Genomic DNA, 22,941 nt, shown 5'->3' with positions numbered 1-22,941 from the left:
TGATTGATACCTGGCTGACAGATCGTAACCAAAGGTTACTTGTTAATGGTTCAGCATCCTCTTGGAGAAGAGTGACAAGTGGAGTGCCCCAGGGATCTGTCACTTGCAGCTCTCAGCTCAAACTGGTTCAATGCATCATTAACATCCTACAAAGATACTCGCCTCTCACAGGCCAGCCTTTTCTTGCCCATAGAATCACAGAACCACAGAACCACAGAGTTGGAAGGGGCCATAGAGGCCATCTAGGCCATACAGGCCATACAGGCCATCTGCTCAACGCAGGATCAGCCCTAAGCATCCTAAAGCATCCAAGAAAAGTGTGTATGATTCTGTGATTCTGTGATATGCAGCCAACTGGGTGACCTTGGGCTGTTCTCACCGAGCAATAACATCTGGGCTCTCTCAGCCTCACCCACCTCTCAGGGTGTCTGTTGTGGGGTGGAGAAGGGAAGGCATTTGTAAGCCTCTTTGAGACTCCTTCTGGTAGATAAAGGTGGCATATAAAAAACCCAACTCAGCTTGGCGTAGTGGTTAGGAGGGCAGATGTCTGATCTGCTGAGCCGAGTTTGATTCTGTGCTCCCTCAAATGCTACTTGCTGGGTGACTTTGGGCTCGCCACAGCACTGAGAAAGCTGTTCTGACCAAGCAGTTCTGTCAGAGCTCTCTCAGCCTCACCTCCCTCACAGGGTGTCTGTTGTGGGGAGAGGAAAGGGAAAGCGAATGTAAGCCGCTTTGAGACTCCTTCAAGAAGAGAAAAGCGGTATATAAGAAACAACTCTTCTTCTATCTGTCCACCCCCTGCTTGAAGACTGCCAGTGAGGGGGAGCTCCCCACCTCCTTAGGCAGCCCATTCCACTGCTGAACTACTCTGTGAAAAAAACCCTGATATCTAACTGATATAATTTAATATATAAACTCATTCCTGTGGGCTGTATCCGCTGCTGCTAACAGGAACCTACCCTGGCTCAGAAGAACTGGGTCAAAAGAGAAAGAACCTTGGGTAAGGAGAGGCACACTTACCTGTCTTTAATGTCTTTCAAAGTCTTCCAGTCAAGAAACCCAATGTGGTTTTGGAGAAAGTGTAGTAGTCTAAAGCAGTGGCCCCCAACCTTTTTATCCCCGGGGACCACTCAACGCCTTTTACGGAGGCCCGTTGGAGGGGGGGTAGTTTACTCCTCTGCTCTCAACCTCTGCCCTGACGCTCTCTGATCGCTGTGGTAATGTTTAAACATCCCTTCAAAATAAGATACAGACACGCCACAACAATGAAGTGTGTTGTAAAGGGCTGGGGGGGATGAAGTAAAGGGCCAGGGGGGAGAAGGCGTCCTTCGGGGCCCACCTCCACTTAGTTGAAGGGCCACATGTGGTCTGCGGCCCACAGGTTGGGGACCGCTGGTCTGAAGAACTCAGTTCCTCATCAAGGGAACAAAATCAAGGGAAACACTTTGGAAGCACTTTGGAAGCTACAGGGATGACTTCTAGCCAGACCTGCAAGGAAGAGGCAACCTGAATTCTATGCTTCTATGATTCTTCTATGAATGCTGCAGGACTAACTCCCAAGCATATTCCTTTAGGATTAAGAGCTGAGAGCCACACCCAACATGCAATTACAGCCAAGCAGCACACCTCACTGCCCTGAAGGCTGACCCAATAACTTCTCTGTTGTTCCCCTCCAGGGCCCATTTCTCCCCATCTCCCCAGTGGCAGATCTCTGCTTGCTTCTTCTCTCTCCCATTGAATTTATTGCTTACTTCCTTGGTTTGGAGGAGGGGAGGCAGCAGAGGATTTGTTGTTGTTAGGTGCGAAGTCATGGCCGACTCATCGCGACCCCATGGACAAAGATCCTCCAGGCCTTCCTGTCCTCCACTGCTTCAGGGACTCCATCCAGCCACCTCATTCTCTGTCGCCCCCTTCTTCTTTTGCCCTCAATCACTCCCAGCATTAGGCTCTTCCCCAGGGAGTCCTCATGAGGTGGCCAAAGTATTTGAGTTTCATCTTCAGGATCTGGCCTTCTAAGGAGCAGTCAGGGCTGATCTCCTCTAGGACTGACCGGTTTGTTCGCCTTGCAGTCCAAGGGACTCGCAAGAGTCTTCTGCAGCACCAGAGTTCAAAAGCCTCAGTTCTTTGACGCTCGGCCTTCCTTATGGTCCAACTTTCGCAGCCATACATTGCAACTGGGAAGACCATAGCCTTGACTAGACGCACTTTTGTTGGCAGGGTGATGTCTCTGCTTTTTAGGATGCTGTCTAGATTTGCCATGGCTTTCCTCCCCAGGAGCAAGCGTCTTTTAATTTCTTTGCTGCAGTCCCCATCTGCAGTGATCTTGGAGCCCAGGAAAATAAAATCTGTCACTATCTCCATTTCTTCCCCATCTATTTGCCAGGAATTGAGAGGGCCGGATGCCATGATCTTTGTTTTCTTGATGTTGAGTTTCAAGCCAACTTTTGCACTCTCCTCCTTCACCCGCATCAAAAGGCTCTTTAGTTCCTCTTCACTTTCTGACATTAGAGTGGGTGTTGTTGTTCTTATTAGGTGCGAAGTCATGTCCGACCCATCGTGACCCCATGGACAATGATCCTCCAGGCCTTCCTGTCCTCTACCATTCCCCGAAGTCCATTTAAGTTTGCACCTACTGCTTCAGTGACTCCATCCAGCCACCTCATTCTCTGTCATCCCCTTCTTCTTTTGCCCTCGATCGCTCCCAGCATTAGGCTCTTCTCCAGGGAGTCCTTCCTTCTCATGAGGTGGCCAAAGTATTTGAGTTTCATCTTCAGGATCTGGCCTTCTAAGGAGTCAGGGCTGATCTCCTCTAGGACTGACTGGTTTGTTCGCCTTGCAGTCCAAGGGACTCGCAAGAGTCTTCTCCAGCACCAGAATTCAAAAACCTCAATTCTTTGACGCTCGGCCTTCCTTATGGTCCAACTTTCACAGCCATACATTGCAACTGGGAAGACCATAGCCTTGACTAGACGCACTTTTGTGGGCAGGGTGATGTCTCTGCTTTTTAGGATGCTGTCTAGATTTGCCATAGCTTTCCTCCCCAGGAGCAAGCGTCTTTTAATTTCTTTGCTGCAGTCCCCATCTGCAGTGATCCTGGAGCCCAGGAAAATAAAATCTGTCACTACCTCCATTTCTTCCCCATCTATTTGCCAGGAATTGAGAGGGCCGGATGCCATGATCTTGGTTTTCTTGATGTTGAGTTTCAAGCCAACTTTTCCACTCTCCTCCTTCACCCGCATCAACAGGCTCTTTAATTCCTCTTCACTTTCTGCCATTAGAGTGGTATCATCTGCATATCTGATGTTGCTGATATTTCCCTCTGCAATCTTGATCCCAATTTGTGACTCCTCTAATCCCGCCATTCTCACGATGTGCTCCGCATACAAGTTAAATAGGCAAGGCGACAGTATACAGCCTTGCCGAACTCCTTTCTCAATTTTGAACCAATCAGTGATTCCATGTTCAGTTCTCACTGTTGCTTCTTGACCTGCATATAAGTTTCTCAAGAGACAAATAAGATGCTCTGGTATTTCCATCTCTTTAAGAACTTGCCACAATTTGTTGTGCTCCACACAATCAAAGGCTTTAGCATAGTCAGTGAAGCAGAAGTAGATGTTCTTCTGGAACTCCCTAGCTTTCTCCATGATCCAGCTTTTGGCTTCCTACTTTAGCATTCCAATCCCCCATGATGATAAGCACATCATTTTTGGGCGTTGCTTCTAGAAGGTGTTGTTTGGCTTCATAGAACTCATCAACTTCATCCTCTTCAGCAGCAGTGGTTGGGGCATAGACCTGAATCACTGTGATGTTGAATGGTTTGCCTTGGATTCGAACTGAGATCATTCTGTCATTTTGGGGATTGTATCCCAACTGCTTTTCTTATTCTCTTATTGATTATGAAGGCTACTCCTTCTGCGAGATTCTTATCCACAGTAGTATACCTGATGGTCATCTGAATTAAATTCACCCATTCCTGCCCATTTTAGTTCAGATTCCTAAAATGTCGATGTTCAGTCTTGTCATTTCTTGTTTGACCACGTCCAGCTTGCCTTGATTCATGGATCTGACGTTCCAGGTTCCTATGGAATAAAAATCTTTACAGCATCGGACTGTCTTTTCGCCACCAGTTACTTCCACAGCTGAGCGTCCTTTCGGCTTTGGCCCAGCCGCTTCATTCATTCTGGCGCTACTCGTACTAGCCGTCTGCTCATCCCCAGTAGCGTATTGGACACCTTCCAACCTGAGGGGCTCATCTTCCGGCGTCATATCGTTTTGCCTTTTGAACTTGTCCATAGAGTTTTCATGGCAAAGATACTGGAGTGGTTTGCTATTTCCTTCTCCAGTGGATCACCTTTTGTCAGAGCTCTCAGCTATGACCTGTCCGTCTTGGGTGTCCCTGCACGGCATAGCTCGTAGCTTCATTGAACTATGCAAGCCCCCTTGCCACAACAAGGCAGCGATCCTTGAAGGGGGATTAGAGTGGTATCATCTGCATATCTGAGGTTGTTGATATTTCTCCCTGCAATCTTGATCCCAATTAGTGACTAACCCTGCCATTCTCACGATGTGCTCCACATACAAGTTAAATAGGCAAGGCGACAGTATACAGCCTTGCTGAACTCCTTTCTCAATTTTGAACCAATCAGTGATTCCATGTTCGGTTCTTACTGTTGCTTCTTGACCTGCATATAGGTTTCTCAAGAGACAAATAAGATATTCTGGTATTTCCTTCTCTTTAAGAACTTGCCACAATTTGTTATGCTCCACACAATCAAAGGCTTTAGCATAGTCAATGAAGCAGAAGTAGACATTCTTCTGGTACTCCCTAGCCACTTTCTCAGACTAAATGGCCAATACAGAAATCAAATAGATTACAGACTCAGAAGATGGAGAAGCTCTGTCCTGTCTGCTAATACAAGACCAGGAACAGATTATGGCTTAGGCCATCAAGGTGTGGAACGTGGACAAGAAACCACCACCTATGGCAGGTCCAAGGACCGTAAGTAAATGAATTGGGGGGGGGGCTGAATACCTCCACCACCACTTACATGAGGGGGGAATTGGTGAAAGGTATAAGGCAGCGGTCCCCAGCCTGGGGACCGGTCCGTAGATCATTTGGAACCAGGCCTTGACTCCTCCTCGTCCTCCTCCCCGCCTGCTGCCTTGGGGACTGCCCTGCGAGTCTGTCGCTGGCTAACCTTTGGTGCTCTCCGGCGGCCGCCATGGCTGGGGCTCCCCCTTGGTGTGGCACTGCGCAGCTTCTTCTGGCAATGCCCCCCGGTGGGTGGCGGGAAGTCAAGGGCACCGGTGGGAAAGCAAGCAGAGCAGCGGCTCAGGCGGCAGCGATGTCCCTCGGCAAAAGAGTACCCCCCCCCCGGGCCCTCAGTAAAATTGTCAAGCGTTGACTGGTCCCCGGTGATAAAAAGGTTGGAGGCCACTGGTGTCAGGAACTGTAACTGCCGTGCAGGACAGATTCTGGTGCATCACCGTGTTGTTCAAGGGTGAAGGAAGGAAGACCAATAGCACCTTGAAGACTGACCAAGTTTAATTCTGGGGATAAGCTTTTGTGTGCATGACAGCTTATGCTCAGAATTAAACTTGGTTGGCCTGCAAGGTGTCCCTGGATGCAGCCTTTGCCATACAGAACAAGGGCTCCACTCAGGGTCTGTGGGTGCTTTTCACCTCTGCAGCTGCCTGCCTGCCTGCTTGCCTGCCTGCCTACCTGTGGCACCACCTGCTGGGCCTCTGGGAAGCCTCCAGACAGGCCCTCCACCAGGGAGGGCACAGCGACACCACAAGGTCACGTGGGGATAAGAAGCCCCCTCCCTCCACCCAGCTGGGCTTTCACCAGCACAGGGACCGGATGGAAGATCTGCCCGGGGTGGTGCTCTCCAGCTCCGCTTCACAGACACTTACCTGCAAACTACACACACAAAACAATGCGGGTGGTAGGTCTTTCCCAGGGCGGAAACCACCTCTCCTTCAATGAACTGGTCGCAGCTGAAGCAGCGGGTTCCGTAGAGTCGCTGGTAATCCAGAGTGCAGATATAGTCTCCCTGCCGCACGAAAAATCCTCCTTGGGACAAGTCACAGCCACACGCTGCCGGGAAAAGCGGGGCAGAGAGATCAAGAGAAATCGCAATGCCAGCTCTCCAGAAGCGGAGGATCCTTGCGCTGTGTTGCCCACACCAATGCTGTGCAGCACCCGGGCCCCAAGCTGGACGTGGTGGGAGGCTGGGAGCGCCGAGGGCCAGGAAGGGCTCAGGGAGCCCCGGCAGCCGACTCCCGGCAAGCCCCACGGGCTGAGCTCTGGACGGCAGGTGCAGGAGTGAGGCTGGGAGAGCAGCTCCCAAAGCACCCACAGCCTCCGCCGGGCCCCTTCAGCCACCTCAGCAGATGGAAAGCCATCAGGGCTGGCCCTGCACGGAGCCGGTGGGAGGGGGGGCATCCTCGGAGGTCACGCTTCTTATTCCTCTCGGAATACTCCTCGCCAGACACTGTTCACAAGGCAGCCATGCGGAAATAGGGACACAGCCGCAAAGCCCCAGAATGTGCCACTTCAGCAGGCTTTGGAGCAGCACGGCGGCCACCTCCCCGGGAGGGAGGGAGGGGGGAGGGAGGGAGGGAGGAGGGAAGGAAGGAAGGAAGGAAGGAAGGAAAGGAGGGAGGGAGGGAGGGAGGGAGGGAGGGAGGGAGGGAGGAAGGAAGGAAGGAAGGAAGGAAGGAAGGAAGGAAGGAAGGAAGGAAGGAAGGAAGGAAGGAAGGAAGGAAGGAAGGAAGGAAGGAAGGAAGGAAGGAAGGAAGGAAGGAAGGAAGGACCTTCTTAAATCTAGCCAGATCTCACAGACAGCAGCTGGTTGTGCAGTTCAGGACTGGACCCAGAGAGTCAATTCAGCTGCAGCACTGAGGCTCTGAGACTGGGGTGGGGGTGGGGAAATGGTTATTTATATTATAAATGTGATCTTGTAATCTTTTGATGTTTTATTAAAAGTTGCTTTGATGTTACAGTCTGTATAACGTTCCATGTAAGTTATAGAATGTTCCATGTAAACCGCTCAGGGCTGCAAAGAAATGGGCGGTATAGAAATCTAAATCCATCAATCGGTCACTTGAGGGACCCCCTTCCTGGGCAGAGCCACAGCTTTCCCATTATTGGAAAGTAGTGGAAATAACTATTCTGCTCATTCTTTAACCGAAACACCATGAATGACAACTTGAAAGCCATCAGCTCGGTCTGCTAATGACAAACCCATCCCCTCCGGCATTGCACCCTTTCTGGCGCCTCTCCTGTCACCTGCCCTCCTACTCTGGAAGCACCGCAAGGGAAGCACCGCCCTCCATCCGTGCAAAGCGCACCCCCCCCTCCCACTGCCCCCTCCTTGTTTCCCTCCCACTGCTGCTCATTGTCTTCCTCCCAGCAGCTGTGGGCGAGAGAGATCGGTCTTCTGAAGCCCCTTCTGTCCTCCTCTCAGCCACCCTGGGAAGCTGGGAGAGATGGGCCCTGGTCGCCCCGTGAGTCTCATGCCAGCCCACAAAGAGATGGAGGCGCCCAGCTCAGCGCCCAGGCCCCTGGAGGCAGCACGAGCCTCCTGAATCCTCGCCCCCCCCCAAGGCCAACAATGACAGAAACAAATGCGCACCTTTGCAAACAAAGCACTTGATATGGAAGTACTTCTTCTGCACTCTCAGCACCTCTCCTTTGCATGTCTTCCCACAGTGGTTGCAGAGGACGGCAGAGCCCAACGCCTCTTCCATGTGCTCGTGCACAGTCTGTGGCGAAGCTGCAAAAAAGCAGGAGGGAGGGGGAAATGCCCAAAATATTAGCCTGAAATATTTAGGGAAATTCACAAAGAACAGGTCTATTAGAACACACTTTCACTTTCATGGTTGGGGAGAATCTCCAGTATTAAAATGAACACCCCCCACCCCCCATTTTATTTGGAAACATGCTTCTTCTGGTAATACCCTCTCCATTTACAACTCGGGGGAAATGGCTGAAGACATCTCCCTGGGTGCATCGGCCCCTCAGAGTGGCAATGAAGACTCCGGGTGCCCAACGATCCGTGATCAGAGAGAGTCTGGCATTCCCATTCCGAAACTTGAAGAAATTATTTTTAAAATTTTAAAAGGATTAAACACCCTCTTGTTCCATTCTTTCAGATTTGGCATTGGTAAAAACAATGAGAAAACTTAACGGCCTTAGATCTAAAACGTCTTTTGAACAAAAGGTCAGATACCTAAAAGATGTATTGCTATCCTGCACTCATTGACTTCTTCCATTACCTGGTTGTTTTGGAAGGCATTTTCTCATGTCAATTAGGATGTTTGAAAGGTAATGCTGGTTTCTCAGATGCAGAGCTAATTCTGAGGTCCATTCTGCACAACTTCAATGTTGCAAAAGGCTTCCAAATTGTAAACGCTACTAATTTGCAGTTATGCACGACATCGCACACAATCTGCCACACTCCTGAAACCGATCCGCAAAAAGCGATTCGTTGTAGCGCTTAAAGGGGAATCCAGAAAAGTGTATTCACCCTCCGTAAAGCGCTACACTCTTGCAAACAATCTGCAACACTAGCGAAAAAGACCTGTGCGTTCCCATTGTTGCGGTTCCAGCCAAGTCCCTCCCCCTGGCACTCTCCTCAGTACTTCCAGCGAAGCGATCACCATTTTTTTTTTCTCGGAGCGAGCAGAAAGCAACGAACCAGCGAGGCTTCATTCACCCAGCAAGGCTTCTCCGGCTACAGTCCCTCCACAGAGCTGTTTTAAAGCTCCCCTCAAGTCACCAAGCACAACACAGCCCCGTTTGCAAGTTCCCTTTATTTTCGGCTGAAAATCACACCCGTGTACGGGGTGGGGGGATTTTTTTTTCACTCGGGGGAGCGTGGTAACAATGAATCGGCAGCTCACACGCCAGCTGCCAGCTAGATAGGTCTCTACATTAGGAGGAATCAAGGCATATTCGTTGCAATGTGTGTTTTTCTTTTTTTTTTAAACCTGTGCTTAAAGGGAAAGGGGCTTTTCGGGAGCATGATAACGGCCGCCCATTGGCTGCTCATTTGATTGACAGCCAGGGGCGGGACAAATCACAGAAAAAATCGCTTCCTGTATAGCGATTTTTGGCGAGACCGGAAACCCTTGGGAAACGATTGAAACGCTAGTGGATTTCACTACAAAGGCAGGTATGCATAACGCCAAATAGCACTTTTAAAAATAGCGTTTCCGCTTGCAGGAACCAATTGGCAACATTGGTCCTGGTGCGGAATGGGCCTGAGTTTATTTACGGCAACAAAACCAGTAACAGCCACTCACTGGAAGCAACTGACCATGTGGCCTGATGGATTTTACTACGGAACTCAAGGGAGACGTATATAAAACAGGGACTGGATACAGTATGTTGCACAGCAAGTTCAAGGATCTAGGGGTGACCATTCAAGCATCTGGAAGCAGACGTGCTCACTACAAATATGTAGCTGAGCTTGGCCAAAGATCAGACAATAATATACTCAAATTCTCTCATACAAAAGGCAGGCAAGACGTCCCAGAAAATCCCCTTCTCAGATACTTTATGGCGCCTCTGTTGGAGCCCCAACCCCAACTCTCGCTATCCTAGAGAGGGTTCAATCGAAATTCCTCAGAGCTGTCCTTCAGCTTCCCTGTGCTGTACCTAATGCCCTCCTGCGCCCTGAAACAGGGATGCTGAACACTGGAGTCGAAATCCCCACGCTCTCTATTCAAACGTGGCTGAAGTTAAACCAACAGCCTGCAACATTGATTTTCAATCATCATGGATCAGATCTTTGACATCAAAAATGGAAAAGTCAGGGAGGTCGAGGGAACTAGTACTTAAGCTTAACCAACCACAGGCCAAAAAATCTTTAGGCAAAAGATCCAAGACCAAGGTCGGCAAGAGGACATAGGTAATTCCCCTGGTTTTCTAGCATCTGATAGGATCAGATATGCAACGGCTCCAGCCACTTCTCTCTAAGCCCTTGGGATCGAACAGGACACAGAGAAGGGCCTTTCTTCGTGCCAGATGCTCAGCCTTGCCTGTGGCAGCCCAATCCCCCTCCCCTTCCTCAGAGACTGTGCCCCTGCCCCAGAAACAACGGGGCATTTTGTATTCCACTGCCTCGTGTGTGATATGTCACTCAACAAAACAATGCAGAGTATAGCAGAGAGGTCCTTAGGCCTAGCAGCAAAAGAAAAGGTTAAAAAAAACCTTTTTAAAGATGAGAACCCCCAAAACACCCTAAGTACCGCCTAATTTTATACTGCCGCCATTAAACTACACAAACATTTTATAAGAAAATGAATTATTTTGCCTTTTATGATAGTCATGTGTTTATAACTTGTACAGAGATCATTATTTAAACTATTTACAATTCTTAGCATTTTATCTTGTGTTTTTGATCAACATCTTACTTGTTTTGCTATCCTAGCATTTATTGTACTGGTCGAAAAGACTGTAAATAAAGTGTTGCTGTTGGGATGTAGCATACGGAACAGGAAAATGATTAACTGAAAATATTTATTTTATTATTGTGTCTTTTCCATGTTCATGACCCACTGAAATGAGATTTCCACTTCTGCACTGCCATGACCACTTTCAAGCTGGGTAACATACAATAAATCATTAGTCTGAATGCTACATATTATAGTATTATAATCCCATCAAACCATACCATCGTATCTACAGGACCACCTCTTCTACTATGTCTCCCAAAGAGCACAAAGATCGAGCAATAAGAATTTGCTCAGGGTCCCTTGCCCCAAAGAAGTAAAGCTGGCCTCAGCCTTTTGGGCCCTGGCCCCGGCCTCGTGAAATGCCCTTTGGGACCTTAATTTGTTCTGGGGGGCCGGCAAGACAGAGCTCTTCTGCCAGGTCGATGGTTAGAAAATCATCACTCTTCCTTATAAGTTTGAAGGAGAGTCGCCAGACAGTCAAGTGCAACGCGGGGGCAGAACACTTCTTCGGTGAACTCAGTTTCCTGCCAGTCACAGCTGGTTTATAATCCCTTTCTCCCAGCCACATCATCCCCTACATCGTCCTCTCTCTCCCCCAAAGGGCGAGGAAACAGACTTCACTTGCCCAACCCGCAGATCACATCTGTAAGAGCGTGCAGGGAGGAGTTGGCACAGAGTGGACCAGTCAGGGACGCTGCCCCAGATGTCCCGTCCCTGACTGGCTGTCGAACCAATGGGGAATCTGGAAGGGTGTCCCGCCCCTAGCAACATCCCCTGCCAGCGTCTCTGATCGGGAAGAAGCGCTGAGTGGCAGATGGAGGGAGGGTGTCGGGCATGGGACTCGAGCCCCACGAGGGTGGGGACGGAAGGAGGGAGCCCCCGCCCTGAGCAGCCCCGACTGGGAAGGAGGTGGTGAGCCAGGCCACGTCAGGCTGCAGCGGGGCTGCCCAGGGCAGCTGAGACCGCAGAAGCCTCACCAAGCCTCTTCCGGAGGACGCAGAGAGTCCTGGCCAGTGCTGCCGGCTGCTGCCCCCCAAGCGCCCATCAAGGGACACGCAGAGGCCTCGCCGGTGCTTTCCACTGGCTGTTCCAAAAATACCTCCCGAGCCTTCTCAGGTCATGGGGGAGAGGTGTGGAGTCCCTGCCAGCGTTTCCTCCCCCCCCCCCCAACAAGGCCGGCCAAGGCCTCTCCTGGCCTCTAGCGCAGGCACAGGCCTTTCTGCTCGTGTCATTCGAATCTCTTTAACACTGCGAGGGGTAGGAGGGGGGCCTCTAGCTCCCCAATGCTCCAGGAATGCTGCCTCTCTGTTCTTTTTTCTGTTTAATCGTCTCGCTATTAATACAAGTCCCTGTGAAGAGGAGGTGGCTGTAAATGGCTGGGTTTAAATTTTAAGTGTCATGTAAAATGTTATAATTATAATGTATTTTTCTATATTATTTTATATTGCTTGGAATCTTGTTGTTATCCGCCCTGAGCAACTAGAGAAGGGCAGAATCCAAGTGGAAAATTAAACTGAAATTAGATTAAATACGGACTTACATGAAGGTGTTTCTGCAAATGGCAGTTTTACTCACCTTTTCTCAACTTATCATTCCTTACCAACACAGCTAAAAACTCTAAAAAATAGGGAAGAACTGGTAGATGGAGGGAGTAGTGGGCACACGTGGTAGCAGTGACCATGTGCTTTTGGAATTTTCCAAGTGGGAAAGAGAAAACCTTTACGTAGTCAGACGTATAGACTGGACTTCAGGAAAGCTGAGTTTCATAGACTTAAAGGTATGTTGTGTAGAGTCCTGTGGTCAGAAAGACATAGAGATTGGAGTCCAAGAGGCCTGGGAGTTTCTTAAAAGTGAAATCCTGAAGGCTTAATCACAAACAATTCCCTTGAGAAGAAGAGATAGAAGGAGCCTAAGGAAGCCAAGGTGGCTCCATAAGCAGTTGTCAAAAGATTTGAGGAATAAAAAGAGTCATTTAGGAAATGGAAGGAAGGCCTTATTACCAAGGATGAGTATAAACAAATAACCAATAATTGTAGGGGGGTGTTAGAAAAGCTAAAACTCAGTATGAGCTTAGGCTAGCAAGAAATGCTAAACATAAAAAAGGCTTCTTTAGTTATATTTCAAGCAAGAAAAAGAATCGGGACACCGTAGGACCAATGTGAGGAAAAGAAAGTGAAATTATAACAGACTAGAAATATAGCCCACTGTATAAGGGATACAGCGGGCGCTAGGCACTCACAGTTTGTCTCCGTGGCGGCTCCCTCCCTGTGGCGTCGTGTCTAAGTGGCGGCGGCGGGGGAGGCAGGGAGGGCCCGGCAGCCGCGCTCCGCGTGACTGCCGGGGTCTTCGTCTGGCAGCGGCCTGACGCAGCGAGAGGCGCTTCGCGCCTCTCACTGCGTCAGGCCACCGGGCAGGGAGCCCCCGGCAGCCGCGCTGTGCGCAGCTGCCGGGGGCTCCCTCGGGTAGCAACTGCGAGCCGTGCTGCACGCAGCTCGCAGTTGCTGGGGCTGGGAATCGGAGGGACCAATCGGCAGGCACTTTGCGCCTGCTGATTAGTCCCTCCGATTGTCTGTCCTGAGGAAGGGTCCAATCCGCGGCGCCACGGGCAGTTTAGAGATGATGAAGAGAGGGCTGAACTGCTTAACTCCTACTAGGGACTACTCATCAAGTTTGGAGATGACACCAAATTGGGAGGACTGGCAAATACTCCGGAAGATAGAGACAGAGTTCAACGAGATCTGAACACAATGGAAAAATGGGCAAATGAGAACAAGATGCAATTTAAGTGTAATTTAAGATAAGTGTAAAGTTCTGCATCTGGGTCAGAAAAATGAAAAGCATGCCTACTGGATGGGGGATACGCTTCTAGGTAGCACTGTGTGTGAACGAGACCTTGGGGTACTTGTGGATTGTAAACTAAACATGAGCAGGCAGTGTGATGCAGCGGTAAAAAAGGCAAATGCCATTTTGGGCTGTATCAACAGAGGCATCACATCAAAATCACAAGATGTCATAGTCCCATTGTATACGGCACTGGTCAGACCACACCTGGAGTACTGTGTGCAGTTCTGGAGGCCTCACTTCAAGAAGGACATAGATAAAATTGAAAGGGTACAGAGGAGAGCAACGAAGATGATCTGGGGCCAAGGGACCAAGCCCTATGAAGATAGGTTGAGGGACTTGGGAATGTTCAGCCTGGAGAAAAGGAGGTTGAGAGGGGACATGATAGCCCTCTTTAAGTATGTGAAAGGTTGTCATTTGGAGGAGGGCAGGATGATGTTCCCATTGGCTGCAGAGGAAAGGACGTGCAGTAATGGGTTTAGAGTACAACGACATAGGCAGGAAAAAATTTTTCACAGAGTAGTTCAGGAGTGGAATAAGGAGGTGGTGAGCTCCCCCTCACTGGGAGTCTTCAAGCAAAGGCTGGATACACACTTTTCTTGGATGCTTTAGGATGCTTTGGGCTGATCCTGCGTTGAGCAGGGGGTTGGACTAGATGGCCTGTATGGCCCCTTCCAACTCTATGATTCTATGATTCTATGATTCTATTTCTCCTTGGTCTTCTCTGGTGAGGGAAATAGTGATCAATGTGGCAAAAATGTAACACAACACGGGGGACGGGTATGGTGGCCTAGGATCATTGTTGGAGCAATTCACAAACACCTAGTTTCTTTAAATGGGCCATATGAACTGCATCCATGGGTACTAAAAGAACTTGCAGATGTCATCTCTGAACCTCTGTCCATTATTTTTGACACTTCTTGGAGAACAGGTGAGGTGCCAGATGATTGGAGGCGGGCAAATGTTGTCCCCATCTTCAAGAAAGGGAAAAAGGAGGATCCGGGTAATTATCAACCCATCAGCTTGACATCTGTAGCTGGCAAAATTTGGGAACAAATTATCAAACACTCGGTTCTTGAGCAGCTGGAACTGAGAGCTGTGATTTCTAAGACTCAGCATGAACAAGTCATGTCAGACTAACCTTATCTCTTTTTTCAAGAAAGTGACTAACTTGTTGGATAAGGGGAATGCTGTGGACATAGTTAATCTGGATTTCAGTAAAGCTTTTGATAAGTTTCCACATGTTATTCTTGTTCACAAGTTGGTATATATCAACATATTTATAAATGATTTAGATGAGAGCTTAGAGGGGATAATTAAATTTGTAGATGATACTAAACTGGGAGGGGTAGCAAACACAACCGAAGACAGCAACAGAATAGAGGATGATCTTGATAGGCTCGAGAAGTGGGCTAAACTTAATAAAATGAAGTTCAATAGGGACAAATGTAAAGTTCTGCATTTAGGTAGGAAAAATCAAAGACACCAATATAAGATGGGGGAGACTTGTCTTGGCAGTAGCATGTGCAAAAAGGATCTAGGAGTTGTAGTAGACTCATCAAGTTTGCAGATTACACCAAATTGGGAGGACTGGCAAATACTCCGGAAGATAGAAACAGAATTCAACGAAATCTGAACACAATGGAAAAATGGGCAAATGAGAACAACATGCAATTTAATAAAGATAAGTGTAAAGTTCTGCATCTGGGTCAGAAAAATGAAAAGCATGCCTTTTGGGGGATACGCTTCTAGGTAACACTGTGTGTGAACGAGACCGTGGGGTACTTGTGGATTGTAAACTAAACATGAGCAGGCAGTGTGATGCAGCAGTAAAAAAGGCAAATGCCATTTTGGGCTGTATCAACAGGGGCATCACATCAAAATCACAAGATGTCATAGTCCCATTGTATACGGCACTGGTCAGACCACACCTGTGTCAAACGTACAGGAAACTCACAACAGGCTTCTTAATAATAAAAAGCTTTATTGATTAGAACTATACGTAAGCGACTGAAAAGTCAAATCTGACCAGAGGCCAGATTTGCCTCAGCTTATCAATACATTTCTCCCGCCCAAAACTTGACAGTTCCCAAGGGAGGGGGCAGAAGAGAGAAGACATATGTGTAACATAAACAGGATTTCATTCTCACAACCTTGAAGAGGTGACAACAATCCCGAGAGCCCACAACAAGATAAGGTTAGCATAACATCACTACTCATTTTTATAGCTAGAAAAACTACAAGACCTAGGGCAAGCAGGCGCCAGGCCCAATAAAGCAATATAACTGACATGGAGGAACTCAGGCTAATTTATGACAGAGATTCTACAATCCTGACATCCCTCCGCACTAAAACAAACTTCCCTCCCCCTCCTAGCCCGCATCGACAGGGCGAGGGCAGTCGGGGAAAGCTCGATGGAAAGCCCGGAGAAGGCGGGGCGCCTTCACATTCACAGCCTCCACCCACTCTTTGTCCCCCGAGGGGAAATCTTTCCAATCAACCATGTATTGAAGACGGCCCTTGTGCACTCGAGAGTCCAAAATCTGGTTGACTTCATAGTGGGTGTCTTTATCGATGTAAATTGGCACTGGTGTAGTTGGAGGGGGGTGCCACCCATCCGGGGTAGGGGCTCTCCGCAGCAGGCTGGAATGAAAAACCGGATGCACATTCCTGTAAGTTTTTGGCAAAGCAAGTTCCACAGTTACAGCATTAATCAGTTTCACCACCTGGAAGGGCCCCACATATTTGGGGCCAAGTTTCTTTGATTTTTGCTGGCAACGCAAGTTCTTTGTGGACAAATAGGCCAAGTCACCCACTTTCCAGGCGGGCGCAGGTGCCCTCTTCTTGTCTGCCTGGGTTTTGTAAGCCCGTTTTGCATCTTTGAGGCTTGCAACTATTACTGGCCACCCTGCACTAATAGTCTCTGCCCACTTGCTGACATCAGGAGCTTCGGTGGACTTCAGCTCCCAGGTCGGGGCAGCCACTAAATCTGTACCATACACCACCTTAAAGGGGGACACACCCGTGGAGGCGTGGACCCCATTATTGTAGGCAAACTCAGCCAGTGGCAACAGGGCAACCCAGTCATCCTGTTGGTGGTTGACAAAACAGCGCAAGTATTGTTCAAGAATCTGATTCACCCTTTCGGTCTGGCCATTCGACTCCGGGTGATAGCCCGAGGTTAGGGCTTGCTCCACCCCTAACAGTCTCAAGAGCTCCCGCCAGAACTTGGCAACGAACTGGGGGCCCCGATCCGTGAGCAGGCGCCCCGGGATCCCATGTAGGCGTAGTATGTGGGTCACAAATAACGAGGCCAGCTTGGCCGCTGAAGGCAGGCCAGCACAAGGGATGAAATGGGCTTGCTTGGAAAATGCGTCCACTACTACCCAAATGACGGTTTTCCCCTGGCTGGGGGGTAGGTCCGTGATAAAGTCCATTGTGACATCAGTCCATGGACGGGAGGGGGTGGGCTGGGGCTGCAACAATCCCTTTTTCTTCCCACCAGCAGGTTTGGAGACGATGCAAGTGGGGCACCCTTGCACGTAGTTTTCGACATCCTTACGTAAGGTTGGCCACCAGTAATGTCTCCTGACCAGGTGCAGAGTTTTCACAAACCCAAAATGTCCAGCGGTTTTTGCATCGTGACAGAGTTTCAAAACGTCCCCGCGCGCCGTCCCTGGAACATAGAGCCGCTCGCCTTTGAAAAACAACCCCCCTTTTTCAGACAGGTCTGGGCGGAGAGAGTGGAATTCAGAGTCCTGTGACAACTCCTTCTGAACCCAGCCCCCCGGGATTGACGCTCCTTGCTGTGTTTGGCTGCGCGTCACTGCGGCCATCCCCAGTTGGGCGGGGGTAAAAACTGTATCCACCAATGGGTCACGCTTGCTATTGTACTGGGGCAAGCGCGACAGGGCGTCCGCCAAAAAGTTCATTTTGCCCGGCAGATGCTTAAGGGAGAAGTTGAACCGAGCGAAAAACTCCGCCCACCTCATCTGCTTCGCTGAGAGCGAGCGGGGCTGCTTGAGCGCCTGCAGGTTTTTATGGTCTGTCCATACTACAAAGGGGACTGCGGACCCCTCTAACCAATGTCTCCAGGTGGACAAGGCTAATTTCACTGCAGCCGCCTCTTTTTCCCAAATTGCCCAGTTTCTTTCAGCACCGGAAAACTTTTTAGACAAATAGGCCAGCGGGTGCAACTTCCCATCCTCCCCCTCTTGTAGGATCACAGCCCCCATTACTACATCCGACGAATCTACTTGCACCGTAAATTGCTTAGTAGGGTCGGCATGGGCCAGCACCGGTTCAGAGGTAAACAACAGTTTCAGCCTCTCAAAAGCGTCCTGACACTGGGAGGTCCACTGGAGCGGCGCACCAGGGCGGCTTGCCGCCTTCCCCCCCTGTTTTGTCTTTAACAAGTCAGTCAGAGGCAATGCCACCTTGGCGAAACTGGGGATGAATGTTCTATAAAAGTTTGCAAATCCTAAGAAACTTTGCAGTTGTCTCCTTGTGTGGGGAGGTTCCCAAGCCAGCAAATCCCGTACTTTGCCTGGGTCCATCTCAATCCCTGCTTGGGAAACCCGGAAACCCAGAAACTCCACTGCATCTCGGTGGAACTCACATTTTGAAAGTTTGGCAAACAACTGGTGCTTCCGCAGGCGGCGGAGCACTTCGCGGACCAATTCAGCATGTCTCTCAACATTCTCAGAATACACCAAAATATCATCAATGTACACCAACACCCCCTGATACAATAAATCGTGCATTATTTCATTGATCATATTCATGAACACGCCCGGAGCGCCGGCGAGGCCGAACGGCATTACAGTGTATTCGAATTGACCCAGGGGTGTGTTAAAGGCAGTCAAATATTCATGCCCCTTTTTTATCCTGACCCGGTAGTAGGCTTCCCTCAAGTCAAGTTTTGTGAAAATCCGCGCCTTCCCCAAGTGACCAAGCAAGTCTTTTATCAAAGGCAACGGGTAGGCATTACACATAGAAACAGCATTCAGGCCACGGTAGTCCGTGCAGAGTCGCAGCGACCCATCTTTCTTTTTCACGAAAAGGACCGGGGCCACCAGGGGTGACGTAGCGGGTCTGATGAACCCCCGGGCAAGATTTTTGTCCAAGAACTCCCTGAGTTCAGCCATCTCCCTCGGGCTCATTGAGTAAAGCTTGGCTTTTGGGAGGGACTCCCCTTTCTTTAATTCGATGGCACAGTCAGTCTTACGGTGAGGGGGGAGCTGGTTGCACTCAGATTCTGCAAACACGTCTGCAAAGTCCCGGTACTCCGGAGGGAGAGTCCCTTCCCCCACGGATCCCAATGCTGCCACGACCCCATTGTCTAGGGAGGGTTGAGGCCGAGCGTGTTGCATGCAACCAGGAGAGGTAAACTCCACGGTCCCATCTTTCCACTTTACCGTGGGATCGTGCTCCCTCAACCAATCCAGCCCCAAGACACATGGGAATGCTGAGTGGGGTGCTACAAGGGGTTGGATCTGTTCCCAATGTTTCTTAACGTCCAAGTCCATAGGGCGCGTCTTTACGGTAGCTTCCCCCCCGGGAGCACATTTCCCATCCAGTTGGGTGATCGGTAGGGGCTCCCCCAAAGGCACCTTGCCCACCCCCAGAGTCTCGGCCAGTGCTGGGCTTACAAGAGTTTGGGTGCACCCAGAGTCCACAATGCAACGGACTCCCACCGTCTTCCCGGACTTGGGATTGGAAAGGGTGGCAGGTAGGAGTATCAAGGGGGGATCACTCACCACGCGTTTGCCCCTGTCGGCGGCCTGCTGGCGGGGCGCCTTTACAGCAGACCGTCTTCGTTTCCCGACTGCTCCCCGGCTTGATCCTCGCCATCTTGGCCACTGCCTTCCTCCGAGTCTTCCACGGCAGCCGCTGCGCCCGCCGGCACCAGCAGAGACTTGGCACTTCTCTTCGGGACTGCTTTCTTGGTGGGTTGAGCTTTCGCCGGGGTGCTGCTAGTAGCCCTCGCCCCGGTCACCGTCTTCGAGGGGCATTGCGCGAGGAAATGACCAGCTTGGCCACAACCCAAACACAGCCCCTTCTCCATGCGCCGAGTGCGCTCAGTCGGCTCCAACTTCGCTTTTGGCTTGGCTTTCACGGGTGTAGAGGTTTTCACTCCTGCCTTCCCTGCAAGACCCTGGAATACTGCGGCCCTTTCCAGACGGTTCTCCATCTCCCCGGCCAGCTGGACCCATCCAGCTACCGTGAGGGGGTTGTCCAAAAGGAGGCATTTGCTGGATAAGTCCCCTGAGAGGCCCCCCACGAACGCGAGCACGCGCTGGGGCTCGGTCCAGTCCGGCACCGAGGAGGAAAGCTCTTTGAATTCTCTGGCGTACTCAGCCACCGACAATTTTCCTTGCTTCAGGGCCTTGAGCTTTTTCTCTGCCGTCTCCCTCTCGAACGGTTCCACGTACATCTGGCGCATGGATCGCAAAAAATGGTTGTAATTGCGGATGGCTCGTGGGTTGTAACGGTACAAGTCCATGAACCACTTTGCTGCCTTTCCCTCCAGGGCTTCTCCTACAAAGCGCACGCGCTCGGCGTCATCATGAAAAGTGAACCCCATGTCCATCATGTAGGCTTGGAGGTGCACCAAAAACGAGGGAAAAGTTGCGGGATCCCCCGAAAATTTAGCCTTGAATTTGTAGGTGCTCCGCATTTCCACTCCCCGGAGGTGGGGAGGCAGGCGCCCCTGGCCCCAATCCGCCGGAGCCGGGGGTCTCGCACCACGGCCGATGCCTCGCCCCAACCCTGCCGCCGCTCTCGCCTCCGCTGCAGCCCTTGCCGGTTCCGCGGCTCGTGCGGCCGCTGCCGCCGCCGCCGCTTCAGCTCCCGCAACGTTCGCAGCCGCCGCCACCGCTCCGTCCGCTGCTCCCGCGCCGTCGGCCGCCCCGGCACCGTCCGCCGCACCGCCTCCGCCGGCTCCCTCGCGCTCCTCGTCTTCATCCTCTCTCTGAGCTCTCGCAAGAGCCGCCGCCTCGGACTCCGCGGCCGCCTGCATCGCTGCTGCCTCGCGCTCCCGCAGGGTAGGCAGACCTCCCGATCTCCGACCACTGGGCTCGCGTGTGCCACCGTGCACCTCGCGCAGCAGACGTTGTGTCTGGCGTTGCTCCTCTGGGTCTAGCCGACTCGAGAGGTCCTGCAGCCAATTGGTCACTCTGCCCAGTTTGTACTGCAGGTCTTGCGTCTCACCGGCGGGCTCCAGCCCGTAGCTAGGCATTCCAAGTTGATCCGGCCACTGCTCATCCCCTGTTGGGCGGTCATACTTCGATAAACGCCTGCGTTCGGTGACGTGCCTCTCCAAGAAGTCTTCGGGCCCAGGAGTTGCTCCCTCCACGGCCCTGAGCATGCCCGAGCTGTACGGACCCACACCAGCTCCGTCGCCCTGGGAGAGGTCCCAATCCAGGCCCTCTCCTTGTTCAGTAAAAGTATTTCCTTCGCCCTGCATGTTGGCAGGTGAAAGGAGTTGTGAGATTTGACTTAATGTCAAACGTACAGGAAACTCACAACAGGCTTCTTAATAATAAAAAGCTTTATTGATTAGAACTATACGTAAGCGACTGAAAAGTCAAATCTGACCAGAGGCCAGATTTGCCTCAGCTTATCAATACATTTCTCCCGCCCAAAACTTGACAGTTCCCAAGGGAGGGGGCAGAAGAGAGAAGACATATGTGTAACATAAACAGGATTTCATTCTCACAACCTTGAAGAGGTGACAACAATCCCGAGAGCCCACAACAAGATAAGGTTAGCATAACATCACTACTCATTTTTATAGCTAGAAAAACTACAAGACCTAGGGCAAGCAGGCGCCAGGCCCAATAAAGCAATATAACTGACATGGAGGAACTCAGGCTAATTTATGACAGAGATTCTACAATCCTGACAACCTGGAGTACTGTGTGCAGTTCTGGAGGCCTCACTTCAAGAAGGACGTAGATAAAATTGAAAGGGTACAGAGGAGGGCAACAAAGATGATCTGAGGCCAAGGGACCAAGCCCTATGAAGATAGGTTGAGGGATTTGGGAATGTTCAGCCTGGAGAAAATGAGGTTGAGAGGGAACATGATAGCCCTCTTTAAGTATTTGAAAGGTTGTCTCTTGGAGTACCCCCTTCAAGGATCGCTGACTTGTTGTGGCAAGGGGGCTTGCGTAGTTCAGTGAAGCTATGAGCTATGCCGTGCAGGGCCACCCAAGACTGAGAGCTCTGACAAAAGGTAATCCACTGGAGAAGGAAATGGCAAACCACTCCAGTATCTTTGCCATGAAAACTCTATGGACAGTTCCAATAGGCATAACGATATGACGCTGGAAGATGAGCCCCTCAGGTCGGAAGGTGTCCAATATGCTACTGGGGATGAGCAGACGGCTAGTACGAGTAGCGCCAGAATGAATGAAGCGGCTGGGCCATAGCCGAAAGGACGCTCAGTTGTGGAAGTAACTGGTGGCGAAAAGACAGTCCGATGCTGTAAAGATTTTTATTCCATAGGAACCTGGAACGTCAGATCCATGAATCAAGGCAAGCTGGACGTGGTTAAACAAGAAATGAGAAGACTGAACATCGACATTTTAGGAATCAGTGAACTAAAATGGACAGGAATGGGTGAATTTAATTCAGATGACCATCAGGTATACTACTGTGGACAAGAATCTCGCAGAAGAAATGGAGTAGCCTTCATAATCAATAAGAGAGTAGGAAAAGCAGTCTTGGGATACAATCCCCAAAATGACAGAATGATCTCAGTTCGAATCCAAGGCAAACCATTCAACATCACAGTGATCCAGGTCTACGCCCCAACCACTGCTGCTGAAGAGGATGAAGTTGATCAGTTCTATGAAGCCCTACAACACCTTCTAGAAGCAACGCCCAAAAATGATGTGCTTATCATCATGGGGGATTGGAATGCTAAAGTAGGAAGCCAAAAGATAACCGGGATAACAGGCAAGTTTGGCCTTGGAGTACAAAATGAAGCAGGGCACAGGCTGGTAGAATTTTGTCAAGAGAATACAATGGTCATAGCAAACACTCTTTTCCAGCAACCCAAGAGACGACTCTACACATGGACATCACCAGACGGTCAACACAGAAATCAGATTGACTATGTGCTCTGCAGCCAAAGATGGAAAAGTTCTATCCAGTCAATAAAAACAAGACCAGGAGCTGATTGTGGTTCAGATCATGAGCTTCTTGTTGCAAAATTTAGGCTTAGATTGAAGAAAGTAGGGAAAAGCACTAGGCCACTCAGGTATGAACTAAATCATATCCCCGACGAATACACAGTGGAGGTGACAAATAGATTTAAGGAATTAGATCTGATAGACAGAGTGCCTGAAGAACTATGGATGGAGGTTCGCAACATTGTACAAGAGGTAGCAACTAAAACCATCCCAAAGAAAAAGAAATGCAAGAAATCAAAATGGCTGTCTGAGGAAGCTTTACAAATAGCTAAGGAGAGAAGGGAAGTGAAAGGCAAGGGAGAAAGAGAAAGATACACCCAATTGAATGCAGAATTCCAGAGAAAAGCTAGAAGAGATAAGAATGCCTTCTTAAATGAACAGTGCAAACAAATAGAAGAAAACAATAGAATGGGGAGGACCAGAGATCTTTTCAAGA

The 22,941-nt window shown here is 50.1% G+C and overlaps 1 protein-coding gene across 10 annotated transcripts in view; it reads right to left on the bottom strand.

Moving 5' to 3' along the window:
- Nucleotides 1–22,941, bottom strand: part of ABLIM2 (actin binding LIM protein family member 2) — a 151,023-nt gene that overhangs the window by 117,611 nt on the left and 10,471 nt on the right. For all 10 annotated transcript variants that reach the window (XM_077301515.1, XM_077301520.1, XM_077301517.1 and 7 more), the window contains exons 2-3: nucleotides 7,641–7,781; nucleotides 5,917–6,100 (exon numbers count right to left, since the gene is read on the bottom strand). In XM_077301515.1, coding sequence (XP_077157630.1) covers nucleotides 5,917–6,100; nucleotides 7,641–7,781 — 325 coding nt within the window. The remainder of the gene's footprint in view (nucleotides 1–5,916; nucleotides 6,101–7,640; nucleotides 7,782–22,941) is intronic.

Source organism: Paroedura picta, chromosome 10 (assembly GCF_049243985.1).
Source record: "Paroedura picta isolate Pp20150507F chromosome 10, Ppicta_v3.0, whole genome shotgun sequence".
NCBI classification, from domain to species: Eukaryota; Metazoa; Chordata; class Lepidosauria; order Squamata; family Gekkonidae; genus Paroedura; species Paroedura picta.
This window is presented reverse-complemented; position numbering and strand designations above follow the sequence as displayed.